The 23,358-nt window shown below is 46.2% G+C and overlaps 1 protein-coding gene across 3 annotated transcripts in view; it reads right to left on the bottom strand.

The window, feature by feature from the left end:
- Nucleotides 1–23,358, bottom strand: part of MDGA1 (MAM domain containing glycosylphosphatidylinositol anchor 1) — a 470,589-nt gene that overhangs the window by 92,280 nt on the left and 354,951 nt on the right. For all 3 annotated transcript variants that reach the window (XM_088445362.1, XM_088445361.1, XM_088445359.1), the window contains 2 exons: nt 10,738–11,007; nt 8,486–8,631 (listed from right to left, as the gene is read on the bottom strand). In XM_088445362.1, coding sequence (XP_088301488.1) covers nt 8,486–8,631; nt 10,738–11,007 — 416 coding nt within the window. The remainder of the gene's footprint in view (nt 1–8,485; nt 8,632–10,737; nt 11,008–23,358) is intronic.

Raw genomic sequence — 23,358 nt, forward strand, 5'->3', positions numbered from 1 at the left:
GTGATACTAGTGTATGGGGACAGCGTGCTATTCCGCAAGAGGAAGGTAAGTAGGAGATATCTGTGATACTAGTGTATGGGGACAGCGGGCCATTCCGCAAGGGGAAGGTGAGCAGGAGATATCTGTGATACTAGTGTATGGGGACAGCGGGCTATTCCGGGAAAGGAAGGTAAGCAGGGGATATCTGTGATACTAGTGTATGGGGACAGCAGGCCATTCCGCCAGAGGAAGGTAAGTAGGAGATATCTGTGATACTAGTGTATGCGGACAGCGGGCCATTCTGCCAGAGGAAGGTATGTGGGGATAACTGTGATACTAGTGTATGGGGACAGCGGGCCATTCCAGGAGAGGAAGGTAAGCAGGAGATATCTGTGATATCTCCTGTTTTACCTTTGTAATGAATGGCCCGATAACTTTATTTCTACAATTTGAAGGTGAAAATGTAAATTTTCACCTGCTTTTGTAGAAATTAAGTGATGATGAACAGGCCCCTATATAATATATAGTTCTCATTTTTAAAAGTAACTAAAAAAACCTAAGGGGGCTGCTTTCTTGCCAAATTCACGAAGCTCCGGAATGCGAAGCTGGCGGGCTTGACCCCAGCAGCTAAGGTCATTCGTAGACCCTGTCCCTGCTTGTATTCCTTAATGCAAGCCGGCCATAGATAATTTCGCATTGGTGCCAATAGAGGCAATAAGAAATTATAATTATCGGGTCAAAACACAGATAATTCATAAATGGGCCCCTTCATGCAGTTTACCAGTGATAAGTATAACTGATTTAAAAAAGTTGAATTGACGGTGCCAAAATTATTGTATATTATGTAGACAGTACTGTTCCAATGAGTTACCAACATATATATAAATATAATTAGTAGAAATGTGCGCTGACCCCGTGTTTTGGATCTGAATTCTTCATGTTTTGGTTTTGGATCTGGGTTTTTAACAAAAAAAGTAAAAAAAATTGATATAATGTTTTTTAAAAACAGCTAAAATCACGTCATTTTTTGCAATCCAAACCCCGAAATTCATATTTAAAATCCAAATTTCCGAACCTCGGGAAGATCAGAACCGCGACTCAGATCTGTTCAGATTCACGAAATTCGGGTGGATTCGTATTTCTGGAGAACCGAGCGGCACATCTGTAATAATAAGCAATGTAGTTTTATGTGTAATATCATATATTCCGAAAGGCCGTAGTGAACACAGAGCGCACCGACCTGCACAATCTGTAGGCACCTGTCAGAAATAATATATCTCACATCACTAAACAGCCAGCGACTGGGGGGAGAAGAGGCTCTGGCTCCGATGATATTATAGACGGAAAGGTCACTTCCTTTTATTTATGAGAAGGTCAGTGTGGAGAGATGGCAGGTCAGCGACCTAGTACCAAATCCTCGGTGGGGCGCAGTAATGTGTATCAATATATATAGTCATAGATGTAGCATATAAATAATGCATTATTCTCTCCCATCTATAGACCCGCGGACAGAGCCTTCTTTTCTGCCAAACAGCATTCATGGAATTATTGACAACCATAAAATATTTACTTATGATGGGGAGCGGTTAAAAAAATAGACCCAATGGGGAATCTGAATCAGATGCAGCCACGCCCATGTCAGCATGTTTTGCCGCAGTTGCGACTGCGACTTTGCGCTAATGCCGCTATAAAGCCCTTCCCTGGTGCACATCTGTGCGTCTTTAGACTCATCATCGGTCGCACCATTGAAAATCGCACTAGCTCTACGGAAGGTGGACTTCTTTCATTACTGCCTATACGCCTGAATCTGTACTGCGACTTTGTACAATCGCTATGCGCTGATGAAAAAAACATTAGCCGCTTGCGAGGATAGCGGCATGGCGGCGACACAGAATCGGCCCAATGTCAGCAATTCCGAAAGACGCCAGCTGAAACCTGATGACTCTGCAGCGCACCAGTTAGACACCTATTCAACACATACAGGGCGGGATGTACTAAACATCGCATCCGCCATGCGTTACATCCCGCCTCTTATCGGGTACATACTGCAGTATGTACTTAGAAATGTGATTTAAATTGATAAGCGCTGTCCTTTGCGATACCCTCGGATAGAGGGACTTCCGTGTTTAACAGCCAGAAGTCCCCCTGGCGTCCTTCTGCACATGCGCAGCCGTGGGGGGAGCTGGGAGGGGTACGTTTAGATCCCTCTCAGAGTGTGTCCCGATAAGAAGCCCATAGGCTTCTATTAGGTAACGCCATCTAAAGATGGTACCCGCCGGGACGAAGCACCGGAATGCATTGCATCGTGTGTGCGTCTGCAATGAGCGTCTTGAAGACGCGCCAGGCACTACTGCCCTTGAGGGTGCTGGTGGCCCTGCCCCCTATGCGTGACGTCATGATGTCATAGGCAAAGGAGGGGCTGTTCATTTATTATTACCATGGGGTTAAAAAATTGGAGTTCAAGCATTGATAATGAATAAATAAGTGTTGTATATTCTTACACCCAAAACACATGAGAGGAAGGGATAAATTGATTGTCACTGCCCTCCTCTATGTGTAGACTATGCATCCAGTAAAACATGGAACAATACAATGTGACAGGATGATGCAGGATTGCTGTAACTTTGCAGTTGTACAAAGTTCCTGTTCTGCTGCAACTTTGCTGATCACTATTCAGGATATATCCATCACAGGCGTCCATACTAGGGGTTCAATTTACTAAAGTGAGAGTTTTTAGAAGTGAGTTTTAAAAGTGATGTTGCCCATAGCAACCAATCAGATTCTAGCTATTATCTTCTAGGAGGTGCTAGTTAAATGTTAAGTAGAATCTGATTGGTTGCTATAGGCAACATCACTTTTAAAACTCTCTTCTAAAAACTCTCACTTTAATAAATTTACCCCTAGGTATACAGCACAGCGTGACCTTTCCTTGAGTTCCTATATTCATCCTTAATGGCCCCGTGTTTGTCAGCTACGCTGCTAATCCGCTGATCACACTCAGGCACGGGAATGCTTTTAATACCCTTTATATATGAAGTGTGGAGCGTGGGCTCCTTCACTACAGAGTGATTTCATTAATGCTCCTCTGGTGAAAGGATAATGGGAGGAAGGAGGCCGCCGCGGCGCTTATGTAAAGAGCCTCTTCGCCGGCTAATATAAAGACAAGTCAACACTACACGCAAATCAATAACTGCATAAAGGTCTGTTCACTAGTCTAGAAGCTATTTGCAGTCTAAGAAGTCGTCCAGGTCAAGAAAATAATGCGCTTTATCAGTGGGCAGACATCGCGGTCTCTCATCGGAAATCCTGAGATTAAAGGCTTAGACTAGAAATATATATCCTAATAGTTGTTGTCCTTATTGTAGTGGAGACATTGCATTATACTGTAGTAAGAGGATGTAGTTAAATTGGCGGCGGACGGGATCCCGGTCGCGGATATACCAACGCCGGAATTCCGTCCTCCGGCAAAATGCAGACGCCGCTATCCCAAATGATATTGAGATACCGGCGTCGGCATCCCGAACCCTGGAGGCCCGAACGTCCGGACGCCGGTAAGTGTGGCACTGTCCCTGGGGGTAGGGTTAGGCAACCCGGTGGGTAGGTGGGGCAGTTAGGCTACGGGGAGAGGAGTTAGGGTTAGACACTCCCAGGGGGAGGTTAGGGTTAGGCACCCCACTGGGCGGGCTAGGTTTAGGGTGGGAGAAGGGGGGGTTAGGGTTAGGCACCCCCAGGGGAAGGTTATGGTTAGGTACTAGGGGGGAGAGGTTAGGGTTAGGCACCACTAAGGGAGGGTTAGGGTTAGGGGGGGATTGGGGTAGGGTACTTACCTCCCCCGTCGGGATCAGCAGTGTTCTTGGTTACGGCTATTGAGCCGCCGGTATTTCATACCCTTCCCGTAGTAGATTGTGTTTTATTCACTAAAAAGTCATGTTTACCAACAAATGGTCATTTGAATTTTTTGGTTTATACCTAACGCCCTCTTGCAACTTTTACTAATGACATTGCATTACCAGGCAGGTGTCATATTAGTAGGTGATTTTTGCTACCAGACAGAGCAGTTTATATCTTGCCCCTGGATAGAACGCACACACATTATTCATTGCTATTAAGTAAACATTTGCATATACAGCCCAATAAATCAAAGTTATCTGAAGGTTGAAAACTCATTTAATTACTGAATTTTAGTTATAAAAAAAAATATTTAATTACAATTTCATGTCAGAAGTATGGATACCTGTACAAGATCATAGGCCACCATTATTATTATTATTATTATCATTTATTTATATGGCGCCACAAGTGTTCTGCAGCGCCTTACAAAGTCCAAAAACAAATTGTATACAAGTGACTTACAGAACAATACAATACAGGACATGGATAATATATATTGCTACATTAGTGACCACATCACCCAGATAAGCAACAGCATAAGGAACCAAGTGTTAGGTGCCCTAGTGGTGAGTAAGTAAATGACACTATAGTAAGGAGAAGCACAAGAGGGTAGATGGCCCTGCTCGTGAGAGCTTACATTCTAAAAAGGTGGGGGAAGACAAACTGGGTTGACACAGATGGGGACGAAGGAGCATGTAGCAAGGAGTTAGAATGATAGCTGGAAGGCTTTGATGAAGTAGTGGGTCTTGAGAGCCCGTTTGAAGGATTGCAAACAGGTGGATAGTCTGATGCGGAGTGGGAGAGAGTTCCAGAGGTGGGGAGCAGTGCGGGCAAAATCTTGGAGGCGGGAGTGGGAGGAAGTAATCAGCTGGCATGAAAGGCGGCGTGCATTAGTTGAGCGAAGAGGGCGGAGAGGAGCGTGAAGGGAGACGAGATCAGAGATGTATATGGGAGAAGATTGGGTGAGGGCTTTGTGAGCGAGCGTGAGAACCTTAAATTGGACTCTGAAAGGGAAGGGGAGCCAGTGTAGGGCTTGTAGGAGAGGGGAGGCAGATGCAGAATGTTTGGAGAGGAAGATGAGCCGAGCAGCAGCATTAAGGATAGACTGGAGAGGAGAGAGATGGGATTTGGGGAGGCCAGATAGGAGGAGGTTACAATAGTCCAATCTGGAGGTGACCAGTGAGTGTATGAGGGTTTTAGTAGCATCCTGGGTGAGATAGGGTCTGATCTTAGAAATATTTTTGAGATGGAAAGGTTCTGGATATGTGGTTTGAAGGAGAGGGATGAGTCCAGGATAACTCCAAGACAGCGCACCTTTATCAATTGATAAAGAAATAGTGGGAAGTGAGGTGATGTGGGAGGGTGGGAAGATGATTAGCTCTGTCTTAGACATATTAAGTTTAAGAAATCGCTGGGACATCCAGGAAGAGACAGCAGAGAGACAGTTGGAGATACGAATCAGAAGAGAGGGGGAGAGATCAGGGGAGGAAAGGTAGATTTGAGTATCATCAGCATAGAGATGATAATGGAGGTCAAAAGAGCTGATGAGTTCACCTAGAGAGGAAGTATAGAGGGAGAATAGGAGAGGACCAAGAACAGAACCTTGGGGAACACCTACTGTAAGAGGCTGTGGGGGGGAGGAGTCGTGAGAGGAAACTGAAAAAGATCGGTCAGAGAGGTAGGATGACAGCCAGGCGAGGGCAGTTTCATGTAAACCAAGGGAGTGAAGGATATTCAGCAGGAGAGGGTGGTCCACAGTGTCAAAAGCAGCAGAGAGATCAAGGAGAATGAGAAGAGAGTAGTGGCCTTGGGATTTGGCAGCAAGGAGGTCATTGCTGACTTTTGTGAGGGCAGTTTCAGTGGAGTGGAGTGAACGGAAGCCAGACTGAAAAGGGTCAAGGAGGGAGTGGGAGGAAAGAAATTTGGTAAGGCGGTTGTAGACAATCCGCTCAAGGAGTTTGGAGGCAAAGGGGAGGAGAGAGATGGGAAACGGTAGTTAGAAAGAAGGTTAGGATCAAGGGTAGGTTTTTTAAGAATGGGGGAGACAAGGGCATGTTTGAATGCAGAAGGAACAGTGCCTGATGAGAGGGAGAGGTTAATGAGGTGGGCAAGATGGGAGCAGGCTGAGAGAGAGAGGAAGCGGAGGAGGCGGGAGGGGATGGGATCAAGGGGGGAGGTGGAAGGGGGGGAGGACCGGATGAGGGCCATGACTTCCTCTCCAGATACAGGGGAGAAGGATGTTAGAGTTGGTAAAGTTGATGGGGAGAGGTGACTAGGGAAAGGAGGAGGTGGAGAGCTGGGGGACTGGTTGGATATGATGTCCTGACGTATGGAATCAATTTTAGATGTAAAGTAGGTAGCAAAGTCAAGGGCAGTGGGCAAGGAGGGGAGATGAGGAGGGGGTGGGCGAAGGAGGGAGTTGAAAGTAGTGAAGAGACGCTGGGGATTAGAGGACTGAGAGGAGATGAGTTTCTTAAAGTATGACTGTTTAGAGAGGGAGAGCGCAGCACTATAGGATGAGAGCATAAATTTGAAATGGAGAAAATCTGCCTTAGAGCGTGATCTTCTCCACTGTCGCTCAGCAGTTCGAGAACACTTTTGCAGGTATCTGGTGCATTTGGAATGCCAGGGTTGAGGAGTAGATCTGCGAGTGTGAATAGTGATCGCTGGGGCAACAGAGTCCAGAGCAGAAGTAAGGGAGGCATTGTATAGGGAGGTGGCTTGTTCAGGGCAGGAGAGAGAGAGGATAGGGGAGAGAAGTGAGTCAAGCAGGGAAGAAAAGGAACCTGTGTCGATAGTGTCAATGTTACGCTTAGTAATGGAGGCTTTTGGAGGTAGAGGAGGGGAAGGAGAGAGGGACAGGTTAAAAGAGAGAAGGTGATGGTCAGAAAGAGGGAATGGGGAATTGAGGTGGTCAGAAATATCACAACGGTGTGTGAAGACCAGGTCAAGCACATGGCCACTCACATGGGAGGGTGAGGAGGTCCATTGGGAGAGACCAAGTGACGATGTGAGGGAGAGGAGTTTGGAGGCAGAGGATTCTGTGGGGATATCAATTGGAATATTGAAGTCACCTAGGATAATGGAGGGAAGGTCTGAGGAGAGAAAGTGAGGGAGCCAGGAAGCAAAGTTGTCAAGGAACTTGGAGGGAGGGCCAGGGGGACGGTAAATGACAGCTACTTGGAGGTGTACTGGGTGGAAGAGGCATATAGCATGGACTTCAAATGAAGAGAATGTGAGGGATGGTTCAGAGGGAATGGGTTGGTATGAGTAACCAGGGGATAGAAGGACCCCAACACCACCACCATGGTGACCCCCAGGTCGTGGGGTGTGGGAAAAGGTGAGGCCCCCAGAGGAGAGAGCTGCAGGAGAAGCGGTGTCAGAGGGTGAAATCCAGGTTTCAGAAATAGCTAGGAGATTCAGGGAGTTGGAGATGAAAAGGTCATGGGTTGGGACCAGTTTATTACAGACTGACCTGGCATTCCAGAGGGCACAGGATAGAGGGACAGAGTTTGTTGGAGAGATTTGAATGAGATTATCAGGGTTGCTATAGCGTGGGGGTGAGATTAATTTGGGGGATCGAGCTGAATAGAGTGTAGCGATGATGCGGACTCCAGTGCTAGAAGGGGAGTCAGTAGAAGGTGGGCAGGAAGGGAAATTAATACTGTGTGGATGGATGTGAGGTAAAGTGACATGGAGAGGGGAGTGGGAGGATGTTTTTTTGTTCTAAACTTTAAGGACTTCATCTATAATATAATATATCTACTGTCCACTTGCCTATCATCCTCCCATTCAGCTATGCATAATAGTCAAATAACTTTACACCCCCTTTCCCTGCCATCCAGAAAGATGTACTAACTAATACCTATGATTACATATATAAATAATTAGATATAAGCTCCTAAACACACTCGTCAGCAGGAACGTGCAGTCAGGGTAGGCAGCAGAGGCAGCGCCTCCCCTGTTATACTCCTGAGATGTGATATAAAAATGATTAGAATAATACAAATATGATATGTATAACTAATAAACATCTTCTTTGTTTATTGCAATCATTTTCATAGTTAACACTCTCCATCTTTGTGGTGGAGCTCTCTGGGACTGCAGGGAGACAAGAGATGAGACAGCAACAGCTCGGCCTCGCTTCTGTATAGTTATACACTGCTTGCAGAGCTGTGGGCGGGGCCACACCATGGGCAGTATGCTGCACAGAAAGAGAGCTAATAGAGGCATGCCTCTGTGTATATGGGGGCGTGCCTTGAGCACTGATGGACATCTTGGATGTGTCATGTGACCAGGAAGTACACTACAGTGTTTAGAGATCAGAGCTCAGCAGCAAGAGAATACACAGTGATGCAAGTAGGAGAATCAATGGACACTGAATCTTAGACAGGTTCCCAGCACTCAGACCCATCTCCATGTGTGCCTCCCCAGCCATTTACCTCATCGCACGTCACTGCCCATCAGTACTATGTTTCGCTCCATGTACCGTCATTTTGTAAAACTTTGCTTATCCAGTCACGCTATATAATTGTACACACATTTTACATACTGTATATAAAACACAATACTGCAACAAAAAGAACCATTAATATATCCGGCTTCCAGTTCTTACCGGTTTCAGTTCCAGCCTGTAACTCGTTACTGGATCCACTGCTTGGGGTTCCTTCTGCGTCCACTGGACCAGGTAGGAATAGTTGTGCCTGCTTGTTTCAATCGGTTCTTCTGTGTCGTAAAAGAACTCGGGGCTGTAGGCCTTGCCTGGGAAAATCAGGAAACACTGTCACAAGGAATAAACAAGATTTAAGAAATGATTTACAAAACGTATTTAATTAATTAAGGAATTGAGGTTTTATTTATTTATTTATTTATTTTTCTTGGAACGTTTTCAAGCAAATAAAACTATAACATAACTCAATAATTTTCTGCTAATGTTTTTATATTGCTGGACGACTGGGCGGCAATATGAAGCCGACTGCGATTCACACAGTTCTGGTTACATCAGTTTATAGTTTTTCCAAAATGCGAAAAAAAAAAAAAAGAAATAAAAAATATTTTTTCCACTAATACAAAAAAACTTTCACGAGTGAAATGTCAAAAACAAAAATATTCCCTCAAAAGCCGTTAACTTATAGTAAGAGGTATTAAAGTTACTACCAATACCCAGAGACAAACTGAATAAGGCTCTCAGAAGATTTCGGTTTGCGCCTTAACCCCTGATTGTCACTGTCCAGGACATTTACATGCAGCTTTCTACAATATGGCTTTATTTGATACAATGTAAACTGCTCTTGAACTTTTGTTGAACTTTTAAATGCAGTCTGTAGGGAATTCCACCCTCCGCCTCCGTTATCCCTCTGCCGCTCAGTGCTCTTCCTTAACAGTCTGCTCTGCTGTCATCAGTCTGTCAGCATCATAAAGTTACTGAACCACCAATGACAGCACAGTCAGCATCACAATGTGCGCATCGCATAACGTCACCTCTCTCCTGTGTCCGATATTGGCAGGGTTGTCTTAACAGCAGTGTGGGCCCTGGGCAAAGCAATGCACTGGGGCCCATACCCAACCATTCACGGGAAAAAAAATTATACCCTCCTGCATGCCAATCAGACCTCCCACACATGCAGAGAGACTCTGGCCCTGATTCAGAGCCAGACGCTCTGACAGAGTGCTCGCTCTGAATCAAAGCCGTCCCTCCTACTTTTTGGAGCGGCTTCCTGGCCGCTCGCATAGCTGTGGGTGACCACCCACAGCTATAGCGAGCGGCCAAAATGATGGTCGCGATGGTCAAAACCATCGCGACCATCGGGCTTGCGACGAGACCCTTGCAGTAGGGTCTCGTGGCCGCAAGCCCTGGAGTGCTTTCGGCTCTGTCAGAGCCAAAAGCACTCCCACTGACATCACTAGTGATGTCAGTGGGGCCGGCCCGAGACGGTAGGTGTTCCCATGGGAACGCCTCCATCTGGGCAGCCACGCCCCCGGCACGCCCACCAAAGAGGTCAGATCAGAATACAGTGCACCAGCGGCCGGCTTATAAATATATCACAAATATACCAACTGGCCACGGCTGCAGGGGGGGCGGGTTGGCGGGCCCCTACAAGCGTTGGGCCCTTGGGCAACTGCCCAACAAGCCCAATGGAAGAGATGACCCTGGATATTGGCGTCAGTAGCAAAGCAGTAGCTTATTAAGAAGCTGCCGACTTCATTTTCTCAGGAATAGCACTGCAAAGACTCGCTCGATCATTTACACCAGTTTGTTATCTTCTTAAAAAAAAAAACAAAGAGCAGCTTCATTTCCGCTTTAAAGTGATCATCCGTGGGAGTTCTCCAGGCTTTACTGAGTCCACGCCAGGTAGATGCAGAACAGAATGCGTATACGCGCAGACGACCATCGCACATGCGCATTATTCATCTTGGGCAGCCGAAACAAACTGTAGGCCCGGCAGATAGAAGGGGGAGTGACCAAATTCCAGGAGGCATGGCCACGCCCCATCAAAGAAAAAAAAAACCAATATAAATACTAGATGGCCGCTCCTGAGGGTCCTGGCATTCTGTGGAGAAGGAGAAATGACCCCCTGCAGCGCGAGCACTGTGGAAGGGGTCATTTCCGCTCCTCCACAGCTTGTCAGGCCCCTCAGACAATTCTGGATCCGGGTAATCAATACCTGCGGCCCCCTCCCTTTCAGCGCCCGTTATCAGCCGTCCATTGCCGGCAGTGGTAGACTGCCAGCAACACAGCGGAGGATGCCGCCAAGGAGGGGGACACTGCGGGACAACGCCGAACAGGAAAGTAAACAAAATATGCCATCAGAAATTAGAATCATTATTAAATGTCTCAGACCGATATGATATAGCACCAATACTTACCGGTCACCTGAAAGACACAGGCGTCAGACCCCACGTCATTGGAGATGGTACATTCGTAGGTGCCGCTGGTCTCTCGGCTCAGACTATTGATCTTATACTCAGAATATTCCTGTTGCTCGAGGGGGGGCGTGCTCAGCAGACTCCGATTAAACCTCCACACTGCGGTAGCCAACTTGAGGGGGCTCCCTTTTAGCATGTTGCATCTCAATGTAACATTGCGTTGCATCGCCTGGCGGATATCCATGAACTTGGGTTCCACCACCGGGGCAACTGCAGAAGAAGAGGAAGAAACAATGGGATATATTAGTGATTTCACTCAACGATGCGTCGGGCCGGATGCAGATTTGGATGTACGGCGAGTTGCGGATCACCATGTTGCGCAACTTCGCACTACTCATGTTCTAGAGCTGAGATTTATTTTTAAAGTCAGTTTTAGCGTGAAACAAGGAATATCTGAATCTGTAACATTTTTTGCAATTATTTTAAGCTTTGTGAATTTGGCTTCATTAGAGTCATTTTTAAGAAGAATAATCCTGAAGCAAATGAAATATAAAAAAAAGGTTACGTTTCTGTGTGGTACTGTAACTGCTGGGAGTACCACCTCACACAAGAGGGGATGTAGCAAGATAAAGTGGAGTAGTTGCCCATAGCAACCAATCAGCTTTTAACTTTCATTTCAAAGACTGTGCTAGATACATGACCGTTAGGAGCTGATTACATTTATATTGATGTACTGCCTCCGACATCGACGCAGCGCCCAGCTCAAAATCAGGCCCTATGGGCTTGATCCAGGGTTGTACGCTATTCCGATGATTATGGAGTACTGTACTGACAGTACTGTCCCGCTGAAATCGGGATGCTGGGGAGGGGTGCCGCTCTCTACGAGTGGCGCCCCTGTGCGGCTGCACTGGTCGAACACCCCTAGAGCCGGCTCTGGATGGCATTACTGTACAACATGAAACAGGCCCTATGTACCAGTGTTAATTTTGACAAGGATTTTACATTTCATTTTAGCATTAGTCACTTTTTTAAAACTGTAGTTGGTTTAAAGTCACATTTAGTGAACTCCAGGTAAAGCATTAATGGATTAGTGCTAATATAACTATAACAAAAACAAGCTTCCAAAATCCCAATTGAGATTTTTAAAGTGGAAATTGAGGGCCTGATTCAGACCCGGTCACTATTTGCAGCCGCTCGCTGTCAAAAATGGGCCGTCTATGCAAATCATGAGCTCGCTCTTTGCGATGTAAGGATGCCCTCTATGTCTAAGCGAGCGATGGCATATTGCGCTCGCAATTGTTTAAAGTGGCCCCCTTGCCACTCGCATCTCCGGTATTTGAAGGATTAATCAGTAACATCGAGAGCCATCGGAGCTGCTCGCAGCGCTTGAAGTAGCCTTACCCTCCCGCAAGCACTGCAAGCAGTTCAGGGTAAAAAACAACCAAGTTACGTGTTCAGTGACGCTACTTTGCTAATTATGCACACCCATTAAACTCCGTTCTGACGTCAGACACGCCTGCATTCGCAGCACCACTCCCCCATTCACAAGCAACATCCCGTTCCCACCCACAAACGCCACTATCTGTCACTCATTCCACTGGGCAGTCTTTTCAGGGCGAGTGAGCAAAATACGATTGCTCGTACTAGTTTGCGCACGAGCACTGCGACTTATACGCATGCGCAGACAGACGACCATCGCTCAGAGCGAGCGAGCGCAACTTAGCGTCCGGGTCTGAATCAGGCCCTGAATCCAAACAGCAAATCAGTAAAGTACAGTAACATACAGTACACTGCCTGTGAAACACACACATCTTGACAAAGCCCATAATGAAAAGTGGTGCAAGATGGAATTGTCCTTGGAACCTTCCTCCCTTATGTTCTAAATTAAAAAGGACATGCACAGTTTAACAAACCAAGTGCTGCACTTCAGTGATAGGGACTTCCACTTTTGTGGCTGAAGAGCTTGGTTTGTTTGGGCCCCCCCACAAAACAAGCTACCATTGGGCTTAAGGCGCTAACAGTGCGGTAAATCTTCGTCACCACTGGAAGATGTCATTAACATCCTAATCCTCATCAGTGTTAACATCATCATCACACAATATTAGCTCATCCCCACTAGAATCCGCCATTGCAAAAGTCTCTGTACTTTGTTGTAATTGGCGGCAAAGGTTTTCCTCATAGAATTTGTAGTTAATCTTTATGAACATCAGTTTTTCCACATTTTGAGGAAGTAGCCCCCTACGCTGATCGGTCACAAGGTTCCCGGCTGTGCTAAACACTTTCCGAGTACACACTGGAGGGTAGGCAGCTTAAGTAAAGGTCCCCATACATCAGCAATCGATTGTGGCAATTCTGCAATTTGCAATCGATTGTGTATAAAAATCTGCAATGTCTGGGCTTCACAGATCGCAGATTGCAACCAAAAAGTGATTGGAATTGTTAAATCACATTGTCCAACATATTGGATTTCACATATCGATTGGGGCTGTAGATTGCTAGTGTATGGAGATGATCAGCAGATTTGCAGACCGTTACTAGTAAAATAATGGGCCTTTCAAGATTGGCAGATCTGTGTTTGCTAAAAATGATCTGCAAATGATCGGGCAACAAATCTTCAAATTGTTCAATTGTGGTTTTCAGATTGCTGATGTATGGGGGCCTTTAAGCAAAGCTAGTTTGTACAAGGGGCTCCAAATTGCCTCTTTTTTTTCCAATATTCAATGGGACTGTGTGACATGACATGCAAATTTGTAAATGATCATTAAAATAATCATCCACCATTCTATTGACCCTTACTGTATCAGATTGAGTCATGCAAGAGGTGTAAATAATTGTGGGCAATTCTTTTAAACCTGACCAGATGTTGTTTCATAATAATGTTGTTTCAATCTGGTGCACTGAGTTGACTCATCCAGTGGGTCTCTTGGAAAAAGTCAGTTTTTTCCTGGCAGCAGCATTTGTAGGAGAAGCTGAAGCAGGAGATGTCACTATGTCATATGCCATTTGAGCTGGCAACTTGATTGCAAGAAGCTCTTTGCATCTCTTAAGATTTTTGCCAGTTGGAAAGAAAGACATTGCGTATGGATTAAACCTGGGATTCAGCATGGGTGGCAAAAGTTAGCGATCCAATTTCAAGATGTTACAAACCCTTTGGTCCTGGTGAAATGGGAAAATTAGTTGATCTACAAGTCCAACATACTTAGTGGAATTTCTACATTTCATCTTCTCCTTCAGCTTCTCTAGCTACTTTTCCTGTAGTTTAATTACAGGAATCGCCTGACTCAGACTTGCACTGTCTGAACTCATGGATACAATTTCAAATGGTTTCAGTAGCTTGTCTAAAACAAAGAGTATTCTCCACTGTGCTAGACTAAGGCAAAACCCCCACCCTCTTCCAGTCCCTATGTCATGGCTGTATGTTTGGATAGCTTGTTGCTGTTCCTCCAGTCGCTGAAGCATATAAAGGGTAAAATGCCAACTGGCAAATGGTATTGTTGTTGCAGCTGCTGCAATGTTCTACATGCGCCTGCTGTATGCCGAAAATGTCCAGAAATTTTTCGGGCCACAGCATCGCTGCACGCACCTTTCATTTTTTAAGAAATTCTGAACCACCAAGTTTATTACGCGTGAAAATCATGGCACGTGTACAAATTAATTTTGTTGAATTGACACAAACAACATCCTGCCTACCATCTTTAAATAGTTATTTAATTTGGGCCTCATACACTTGCTCTCTCTCCCCCTCACACCCTAATATTTTTATTATTTTTATCATTGATTCAATGTTCTCCACAGCAGACCAGAGGAGTTTAATTTCTTGGTGTTATCATTTTTTCTCTCAATCCATCGCCTGCGAGTGGCAGCTCATCTGTCAAAGATGGGAAGACTGTGTACGGTGACACAATCCTTTCAGCAGACGTAGACCTTTGGACAGCTGTGTAAGCATATTTTTGGTGTTGAATCTGCGACCAGGTCCCTAGTAGGATTGTGTCAACAGTCTGTCCTGGGGACCTCCAAAGCCTAGATATGCTTTGATTCCTCCATGCTGGGTCAAAACACAATCACCATAGGCACCTGGTAGCAGCGCGTTTCACCATGAACTTCTCCGGCGGTACTATGTGGCCGATGAGGGAAAGGAAACCCTTGCCTTGACGCGGAATTCTAACTTATAGCGCTAAAAAAATCTGTATTTCCGTGATAAGCGGACAGACGGATTTATAGTTAGCGTCAAGAATGAGTAAACAGGCCCTTTAAATGTAAGTAAAACAAATTAGCTACAATTCATGTTGGCTTTATTCATATTTCTACACTCGGGACCAGTGGCGGCTCCAGAGGTGGGTCTGCAGCACAGTCCAAGATTCAAATAGGGGAGTCACACCAACTGTCACTTTCAAACGCTGCCAAACATAGATGGCTGGGACTCACTGGCAGTTGGTGTGCGCTCCCCTATTTGAATTTTGGACTGGGCTGCAGCTCCCACCATGGAGCCGCCACTGCTCGAAACTCTTCTTCTACAACTTACAGGGTACTTTACAGTTAGTAGCTTCTTAGAAGTGACTGCTACATGGTACATATGGGGCAACATTTCCTCTGAGAACAATTTCTGGTAAGCTGTTATAATGCTTTGACTGTACTGGAGACATCTTCTTATACTATTAAAGTAATATACGTATTCCTATATAATCCTTTGTCCACCTCCTTATAAAACCCCCTTTCCTTTCCACATAATGCCTCTAACGGTGTAATATACAAATGGATGGACCTGGACCTAATGTGGACACATATATATGGTACCCACGATGCCTTCACTCATATGACAGCACATATTATACCCAAAGTTCTGGGTCTGACCCGGAGGCTGGAACAGGGTTCCAATCTGGATCAGACCCAGATACCAGAGTTGGATCCCTGAGTCCCTGGACCCGGGTGGATCCATTTACACCGACAAAAATCCCAGGTTGATGCGGATCAGCCTGGGATTTTTAGCATGGTGTAATAGGGGTATTAGTCACCCGGGTTGAATGGGCCAAAATGTTGGGTCAATAGGTTTAGAATAAAATATTAGTCACGTTCTGTGCTCAGATGGGTTGAATGCAAGTCAGGCGAATGACCGAGACTGTCTGGTATTTGGCTTGTGCTATACTGGTACATTTATAAGCTGCAATATATTAATAACAGGGAACTCTCAGAGGCGATGAGAAGGTGGTCAGAAGTTGAACCTAATGCACTCAGACTGTGGATTCCCGAACGGCTTCACCTCTCAGCAGCTTCCCAGCAGGGGCTGTGCAGACATAGCGCGGGGGTCTCCATTACTCATGTCTGTGCTGTACAGCCAACTCCAATATAGAGCCCACTGGAGGCCGCACTATTAAACACATCCATTATATGATATCCGGCGAGCAGCTTGCTGCACTCTCCCAGTTAGTTATTAGACCAATAAAAAGTGTTTTGTGTTATTATGATGGTTTGTGGAGAAAGCTTAATATCAGCAGTACTGCCATTTTTATTTAATGTTTTCTGGCGCCCGGCCATCGGGGGATATGAAATGCGTGCTGCGAAAAAGTGTAAGTCGGAGAATTTTGTTTCCAGTCCCTGCGGCTTCATTCTCCAGCAGACCCTCGCGGGAAGAAAGTATTGACGTTGAATGTGACAAGTTCAGTTTCCCGTTATTACCGTGGCTGTCTGCTGGTGACATACTTACATGAGCGGAAAGCAGGATGCAGGTCTGCAGTCACAGGTACTGGGGGGGGGGAGTTCCAATCTTTATATCAAAACTAAGTACCAAGTTGTTGGTATAATTGATTCTAAATGACCTATTTATCACAAGTCGCATTTTTAAGACGGTTGTAATGAGATAAGTTTGCAGTTATGTCAACACGCATTCACTAAACTTTGCCTACATTAGCGCACCCCGTTACCACCCAGTTACGCCTTGAAATGTATCATTTTACATTGCCCATACTTACAGTTTTGGGGTGTGCGCAGTGCGAAAGCACATGAGATACGCCCTGCACAGGGGCCTATCTATAATGGGTGCAGGGTGTGTGACATACCCATTCCATTCCGCCCTATACATCTATAGGTTACTACTTTCATTGACGATATATCCCCCATGTCTATGCAACAATGGCTCGTGCAGCCACAATACCTGTTCTTTGATCGTCATCCCAGAATGGCGATTGCAGAAGAGAAACACAGACGCAGCGTTATATTCAGGTGCCCACGCACATCTGCATGTCGGCAGAGGCTGGCCTGGCAAAAAGTTGAAGTTAACCCCTTATTTTTATACTGTATATAGCGATAACAAATATGTTTTTATATATATATATATATATATATACAGTACATAAATAATGATCCTCATTGCCGCATTTTGATTAATAGCCCCCTATGCCCTGAATGACCCCACTTCTCTTATAATCCATACAAATGTCTCTACACAAATCAGAAAATAAGGAAGAGATCAGGTAACAAGTACATATGAGGTCTTCTTATCACAGCAGCTCTATTGATTCCTATAACATCCTATGCAGGGGGGCTCAGCCTCGCTCTCTGGGCTGTTTACTGCCACAAGTAGGAGATCTGACAATGCAGAGGACGGGGAAGGGGGGCTGCGCAGGATGGGAGAGTACACTTATTATAAGGACCTGACAAGACGCACGCTCCTACATCTGGTGAGATGGGGGTCTCCAGCACCGGGTGGGCGCTAATGAAGTGCCTGTGCCTGGGAGCGCTGCTGCTATTAGTGCAGAGCTGAGCGTAAAAAAGAAAAGTGACAGATGACTTGTTAGATCTCAAATCTTTCATAATGGGTCCATCATAGCGCGCACTCTGCCAGCTCTGGGGTCAAGGAGCGAAACTCCGAGAACAAATGATGCTTTCCGCGGGAAGATGTCCACGTTACTGTAACCGCACTAATGAGAAGCACACAGCAGGCTCACCTTGGCAGGAAACAGGTTCTTTTCTTGTTAGATAAAATATATTTGTGTTGTATTTACAGCGTAGAACATATTGGCTTGGGGGTAATCACTGGAAATGAAAAGGCTACGCTGCCAGGAGTACAAATTACACGCAGACATCGGCGCGGAGTTGCTGCGGCTGGATTGCTGTAATGCACACTACAGATATGTCGGGGATTAGCAGGAGAGGCAGCGGCCTGGGGTGGGGAGAGAGACTTAGTAAACATCCGCACGGTCCCTTTTCTCAGGCTTGAAGGGAGCGAACGAGATGATGTTTACATTATTCTTCACTTCCCGGCGCTGGTAAAAAAAAAAAAAGCGACCCTGTAATATAAATGTGGCCTCGGGGTTGGTGGCCCAGCACTATTTCCTCTACATTACGTAAGGCTTGGTTCTGTGATATTAACCCAATCCACGGATGTTTATAACTATTCCGTCAAGTTAGTTGCGCTGATTCAGAATTGTACGCTAAAAGCACAGCAGATGCGGGTTTGGACGCTGCATCGTTGCGATAATATGGTAATGCCGCAGAAGGCGTCTGAAGGCAAAAGACGCCAACTGTCGGCATTGCAGATCTGAGTGCTGCGTGCAAAGATGCTGCATTGGATCACCATCGGGCACCCATCGGCCATCTGGTTAAGCCTAAGCTTACTCAAAATGGCTGCCGGAAACTCTCTGCCTGGGCCAGGAAGTCTGCGTCAGAAGACACTGGCCTCGGCACGCCTACAAAACGGGGAGCTACACGTTTTGTAATGCGCTCACCAGCGCCACTCCCAACCCGCTCCCAAACATCAATGCAGGCAGAGATCATCGCATGCACAGTACAGATACTGTGCATGCGCTGATCAGGAAACGTTGTAGTTGTGCGCAAACCATCGGGTTAAGTACAACGCTGAATCAGGCCCACTATGTTTATTTGCAACATTTGTACAAAACCACAGCGACCAATCTCATCTTCCCACTCCCCCCTCTCCCGACAGGGTCGCTACTAGAAATGTAGATCTCCAGTACATCAAGAGGTGTGGCCACAATATGTAGAGGTAGCCACCCACAGTAGGACTTTGGGGACTCCATCCACAGTGAAGTATTGCAGAAGGGGGCATGGCCACACCATTTTTGGGCCAAGACTGCATATCGTTGGCTAGCCAGGGTCCACGAACAGGACCGTCCCAGTATATGTATTGTACCTGTCCTGTGCCCTTCTCGGCATCCCTGCCTTCAAACACCCATTATAGCTGCCACAAGCATTATAGCTGCCACAAGCAGAGTGGCTGCAGTTCGACCAGAGAAGAGCTCCTGAAGGAAGAGGAGAGCAGCCGCTGGAAGGAGAAAACAACCTGCCGAGGTCAGAAGAGAGAAAGTTTTCACCTGGTGATAGAACATGGTAGAAAACTCCAAGCTCGAGCCTGGAAGAGAGAAGGGCTTCAACATTTAGCACAAGCCCAGAAACGAGCTTCAAATTGCAGGGGGAGATGCCAGAAGACATCCGGATCAAGCTGAGGAGTGGAGCGGGCAACCAGGCACAACAGAAGAAGGTGAACAAGATAAATCTTGCTCTGTGTGGCTGCCTGTCCAGCATACAATGCAGGATTATGTCTGGTCAGGTAAGTCACTGTTCTGTTCATATTGAGGCACCAAATAACCACAAAAGACTCCGTAGGCGTCCACCCTGTTCAAACTAAACCACTATGTCTATCCAAGCCACCAAAAGCCATTTTTGGCGAGGCACTAGACTTGCCTCAACTGTTTCCCCTACTGTACCACCAACTAAATTAGAGGTCTTAGGCATAGTTCCCCCATACAGTAAGGCCTTATACCACCAAGGTAATTCCGCAATGTACCAGACACAAGACCTCCTGTGCATATAAAAAGTGGTAGGTCTGTTACAGTAGGAGATTCCCCCACCAGTTGTGGATTGGGCACGTATTAACCACACACAAGAAACCAGGGAGGTGTGTTTTGGGTCTTTAAAGGCCTTAGACTTCGGTGACACCTCACAGCCATTTTCCTGCCAAAACACAGCCATTTTCCCACTAGAATTAGCCACAAATATAGTTAGAGAACTTAAAAGATAGTGCCCTTTTAGGCCCATACAGTATAGTGATTTGGCTCCAAAAAACCTCCCGGATCACCCTGTAACTATGTTTCCCATTAATCGTATGCTGTGTATATACTGTTGTGTATTAGGAATGGACATGGAAGCCCAAACTTTCGATGCAATGGTAATGAACCATCGCATCATGAATAATTTAATGAAACAACATTTAAATGATTTGTGCAAACGCAATTGAGGCCCGCCACCATTCTCGATGTTAAACTTATGAATTATACTGTATTTTAACATCGGATGTTTTTGTAAGGGGTGCTCTGCCTCCTCCCAGTACCCTGACAAGATAGTCTAGGACCTGCCAGAGTTAATTAAAAAGGCACAACCTCTGACATGTGCAGCATCTCCTCGGTATCTTTACTTGCTGGTGGTCCAATGGAATGGTCGGACCCAGGAGACTCACAGCATACAGAGCCATACAGAGCCGCAACACCAAACAGCACACGTATACACTGTACCACCACTGCTAGTGTATAGGGCACCAGTGCTACCATCTGCCGGTGTATTTGCCACAATCACGCCTGGCGCACTACTTCGCTCAGCAACACCCTAAGCTTCAGGCTGCCGTTACTTATATATACTGTGTCATATGCTACTTGTGATTTAACAAATCTAAGAACTAGTTAAACTGCACCACGAGTGGACTAACCGCCACCAGCACCAAAACTGCCTCCCTCTATCCCTCCCTTTAGCTATGTTTTTTCTGGTATGATGAAGTTGAGTTGGGTTATGTAAGATGGGTGAGCCCTCATTTAGTTTGGTGGATGCTGATAACCATGCTCGAGGTCTGGGTACACCACTCATCTGGATGGGTCCTGCTTAAGTGGCTCTAACGGAGGATGGTTCACCAGCAAATGGTAATGTTTTGGTGTCAATTATTAGCCGTTCTTTTCTCGGAGCCGTACTTCTTTCTCTTTACCCCTCCCTTTCCCTAATCATTTTAGTCAAAATTACTTTGACCGCCATTATATGTCTCCTTATATCTATGAAGTTAGTGTTGTGGTATGTCTTTCAGTTCATTTTATGGATGGTATTGCATGGCTAAGATCCAGGAGCAAGTTATAGGACGTTACAGTATTCAGTTTATTGATTGTAGTACTGTTTCTTCCTTCGTTGTCACCTTAGTCGCTGAATTGTGACTGCATTGGCCAGCAGAATTGTGTTGATTAGACTGTTGATCAGTAAGGGTAGTGTACAACACCACAATGTAGCTGTGCAGTTCTAAAGGGCTAGATCTTGTCATTAAAGTTATTGAGCTTTTTGTTTGCTACAGTGGGTGTAACACATTACATGAGAGTGACAGGACTGGAATTGTGGGAGGGATGTGGGTGTCCTGCTGGTGCGGTGCAGTGAGCTCCAATCAAGGGGATCCGGTAGGTTATTGCTATGGCCGCTTGTAGTCCCTCACTGCCAGCCGGAACAAAACTGGGGCAAGAGGCACAAACAAGATAAGGGCATGAACACCATGTGAAGCCTCCTTTAATTTTCTCAGCTCCTTATTCTGGACACCCCCATGTAGAGTGTGCACGTGTTCACCTTTCCACTTTGTTATGTAGGTACACATGCCTGGTTGATATGGGAGGAATGCGCTGGGTTGGTTCTTCTCCACAGGTTTTTTAATCTGTATTGGGTGAGCCACTTCTACAAATCAGTACAAATTTTGAATCAGCATTAATGTTTGATCACAGGAAGACATGCTGTGTACAGTATGATTATCGTTTGTGATGCCACACACAAAATGCCTCATATTGATAAACTAATGTCTTGCACCCCGGTACCACCTAGGTACATTTCCTTGTATGAACAATGTTGGAAGGAGAGGAAGGAGCCTATTCATCCAAGGGTGAAGAGCCATCAGTGGCAGCTCCAGAGGTGCAGTCCAAAATTCAAATAGGGGAGCCACACCAACTGTCACCCCAGTGCTGCCAAATATCACCAGCTAGGACTCAATGGCAGTTAGTGTGGCTCCCCTATTTGAATTTTGGACTGTGCTGCAGTCCCACCTCTGAAGCCGACCACTGAGAGCCATAGAATTTCTCTGCTGTGCTTAGGGAGATGCAGGTGTAAGGGACAGTGGTGTGGCGAATCGCGTCACTGCTGACCCCTCCACTTGTGGTGTAATGCCAGGAATCACTGGAGAAGTGTGCGAGATACATGAGGGATGTTTATTCTCCCAAGAGCATAGGAGAGATCCTCCCAATTCTGGAGTCTCCTGGAAAATCCCAGGAGAGCTGGTGTCAGAATCTGCAGTTAAGCATATCATATTGGTTGCAGTTTCCAGTCTGAGGCACTGTATTAATTACTGCCTGTCTGTGTGCAGTGTCAGGTGCACACTAATTGATTCTCCTTTAGTTAAGGGAGACTTGCTCTGGTTGGGCCCTGTTTCTGGTAAATTACAGCCAGCCCTTCACTCCATGCCGGTGATAGAGTTTCTCATGCTTCCTGTTAGTCCGGTATCCTGTTTGTCAGTCGAGTTATTTCCCTGCCGTTTGTTTAATCCAGGCGGCACAGTCCGCATACCATCTGCCGCATGCTGCTTGAGTCATCGAGACAGCACAGGGTGCATCTCTCCCGCAGCCGTGTGTGTCATCTCAGCGGTGCGGAGTGCACTCCATCCAGGACGCAGGTCAGTGTCAGGCAGCTTGTGTCAAACCGACAACACTGGTCGCATCCCTGCATCCCAAGTGCGCAATCCAGTGCACCGTCGCCAGTGTCATCCCAGTGGCACTGTTTGCATCTCGGCGTCTCTACTGCGCAATACAGCAAACCGTCGCCAGTGTCATCCTGGCAGCATTGGTCACAACTAAGCGTCCTAAGTGCGCAATCCAGCGCATCACCACTAGTGTCAACCTGGCGACATTGGTAACATCTTCCTGCATATTTCAAATTAAATCAAAGACAATTCAGCCCAAAGGCTGCATCCCAACCTTGGCCCTCAGGCTACAACTAGCCAATACAGACCAGCCCTCAAGGCTGCATCCACAGCCCAAAGGCTGCATCTCAACCTTAGCCCTCAGGCTACAACTAGCCAAGACAGACCAGCCCTCAAGGCTGCTTCCACAACCAAAAGGCTGCATCTGACCCTTGGCCACAGGCCACGACTAGCAAAGACTAATCAGCCCTCAAGGCTGCCTCAACAACCCCAAGGCTGCATCACATCCTTAACCCTTGGCCATGACTAGTCACTGCATTCCAGCCCTGAAGGCTGGCACCAGACTTTAACCTGCCGGTCCCACTTTTAACCATTAACACTGCAGTAACGAAAGACCACTCAAAGAGGTACCCCCACCCACTCCCTACTCAAACCTCCGCTGGCAAGTATGAAAAAAGCTCTATAGTCGGGGAAAACTGGCATTTTTGCTAGAGCCCCTTATTGCTATACTCAATAAATGAACATGCATTAGTATGCAGTAATAACACTTCTTTGCACTGGGTGCTTATTTAATAGTCTGAAAATGACATTAACAGAACAAATGCTTCATTTTTCAAAAAAGTTAAATCAGCCCCCTTCCCACTATGCGCACATACAAATAACATCTGGGCTTTCAGTTCCGA

Source organism: Taudactylus pleione, unplaced genomic scaffold (assembly GCF_031769625.1).
Source record: "Taudactylus pleione unplaced genomic scaffold, aTauple2 ptg000378l, whole genome shotgun sequence".
Lineage (NCBI taxonomy): Eukaryota > Metazoa > Chordata > Amphibia > Anura > Myobatrachidae > Taudactylus > Taudactylus pleione.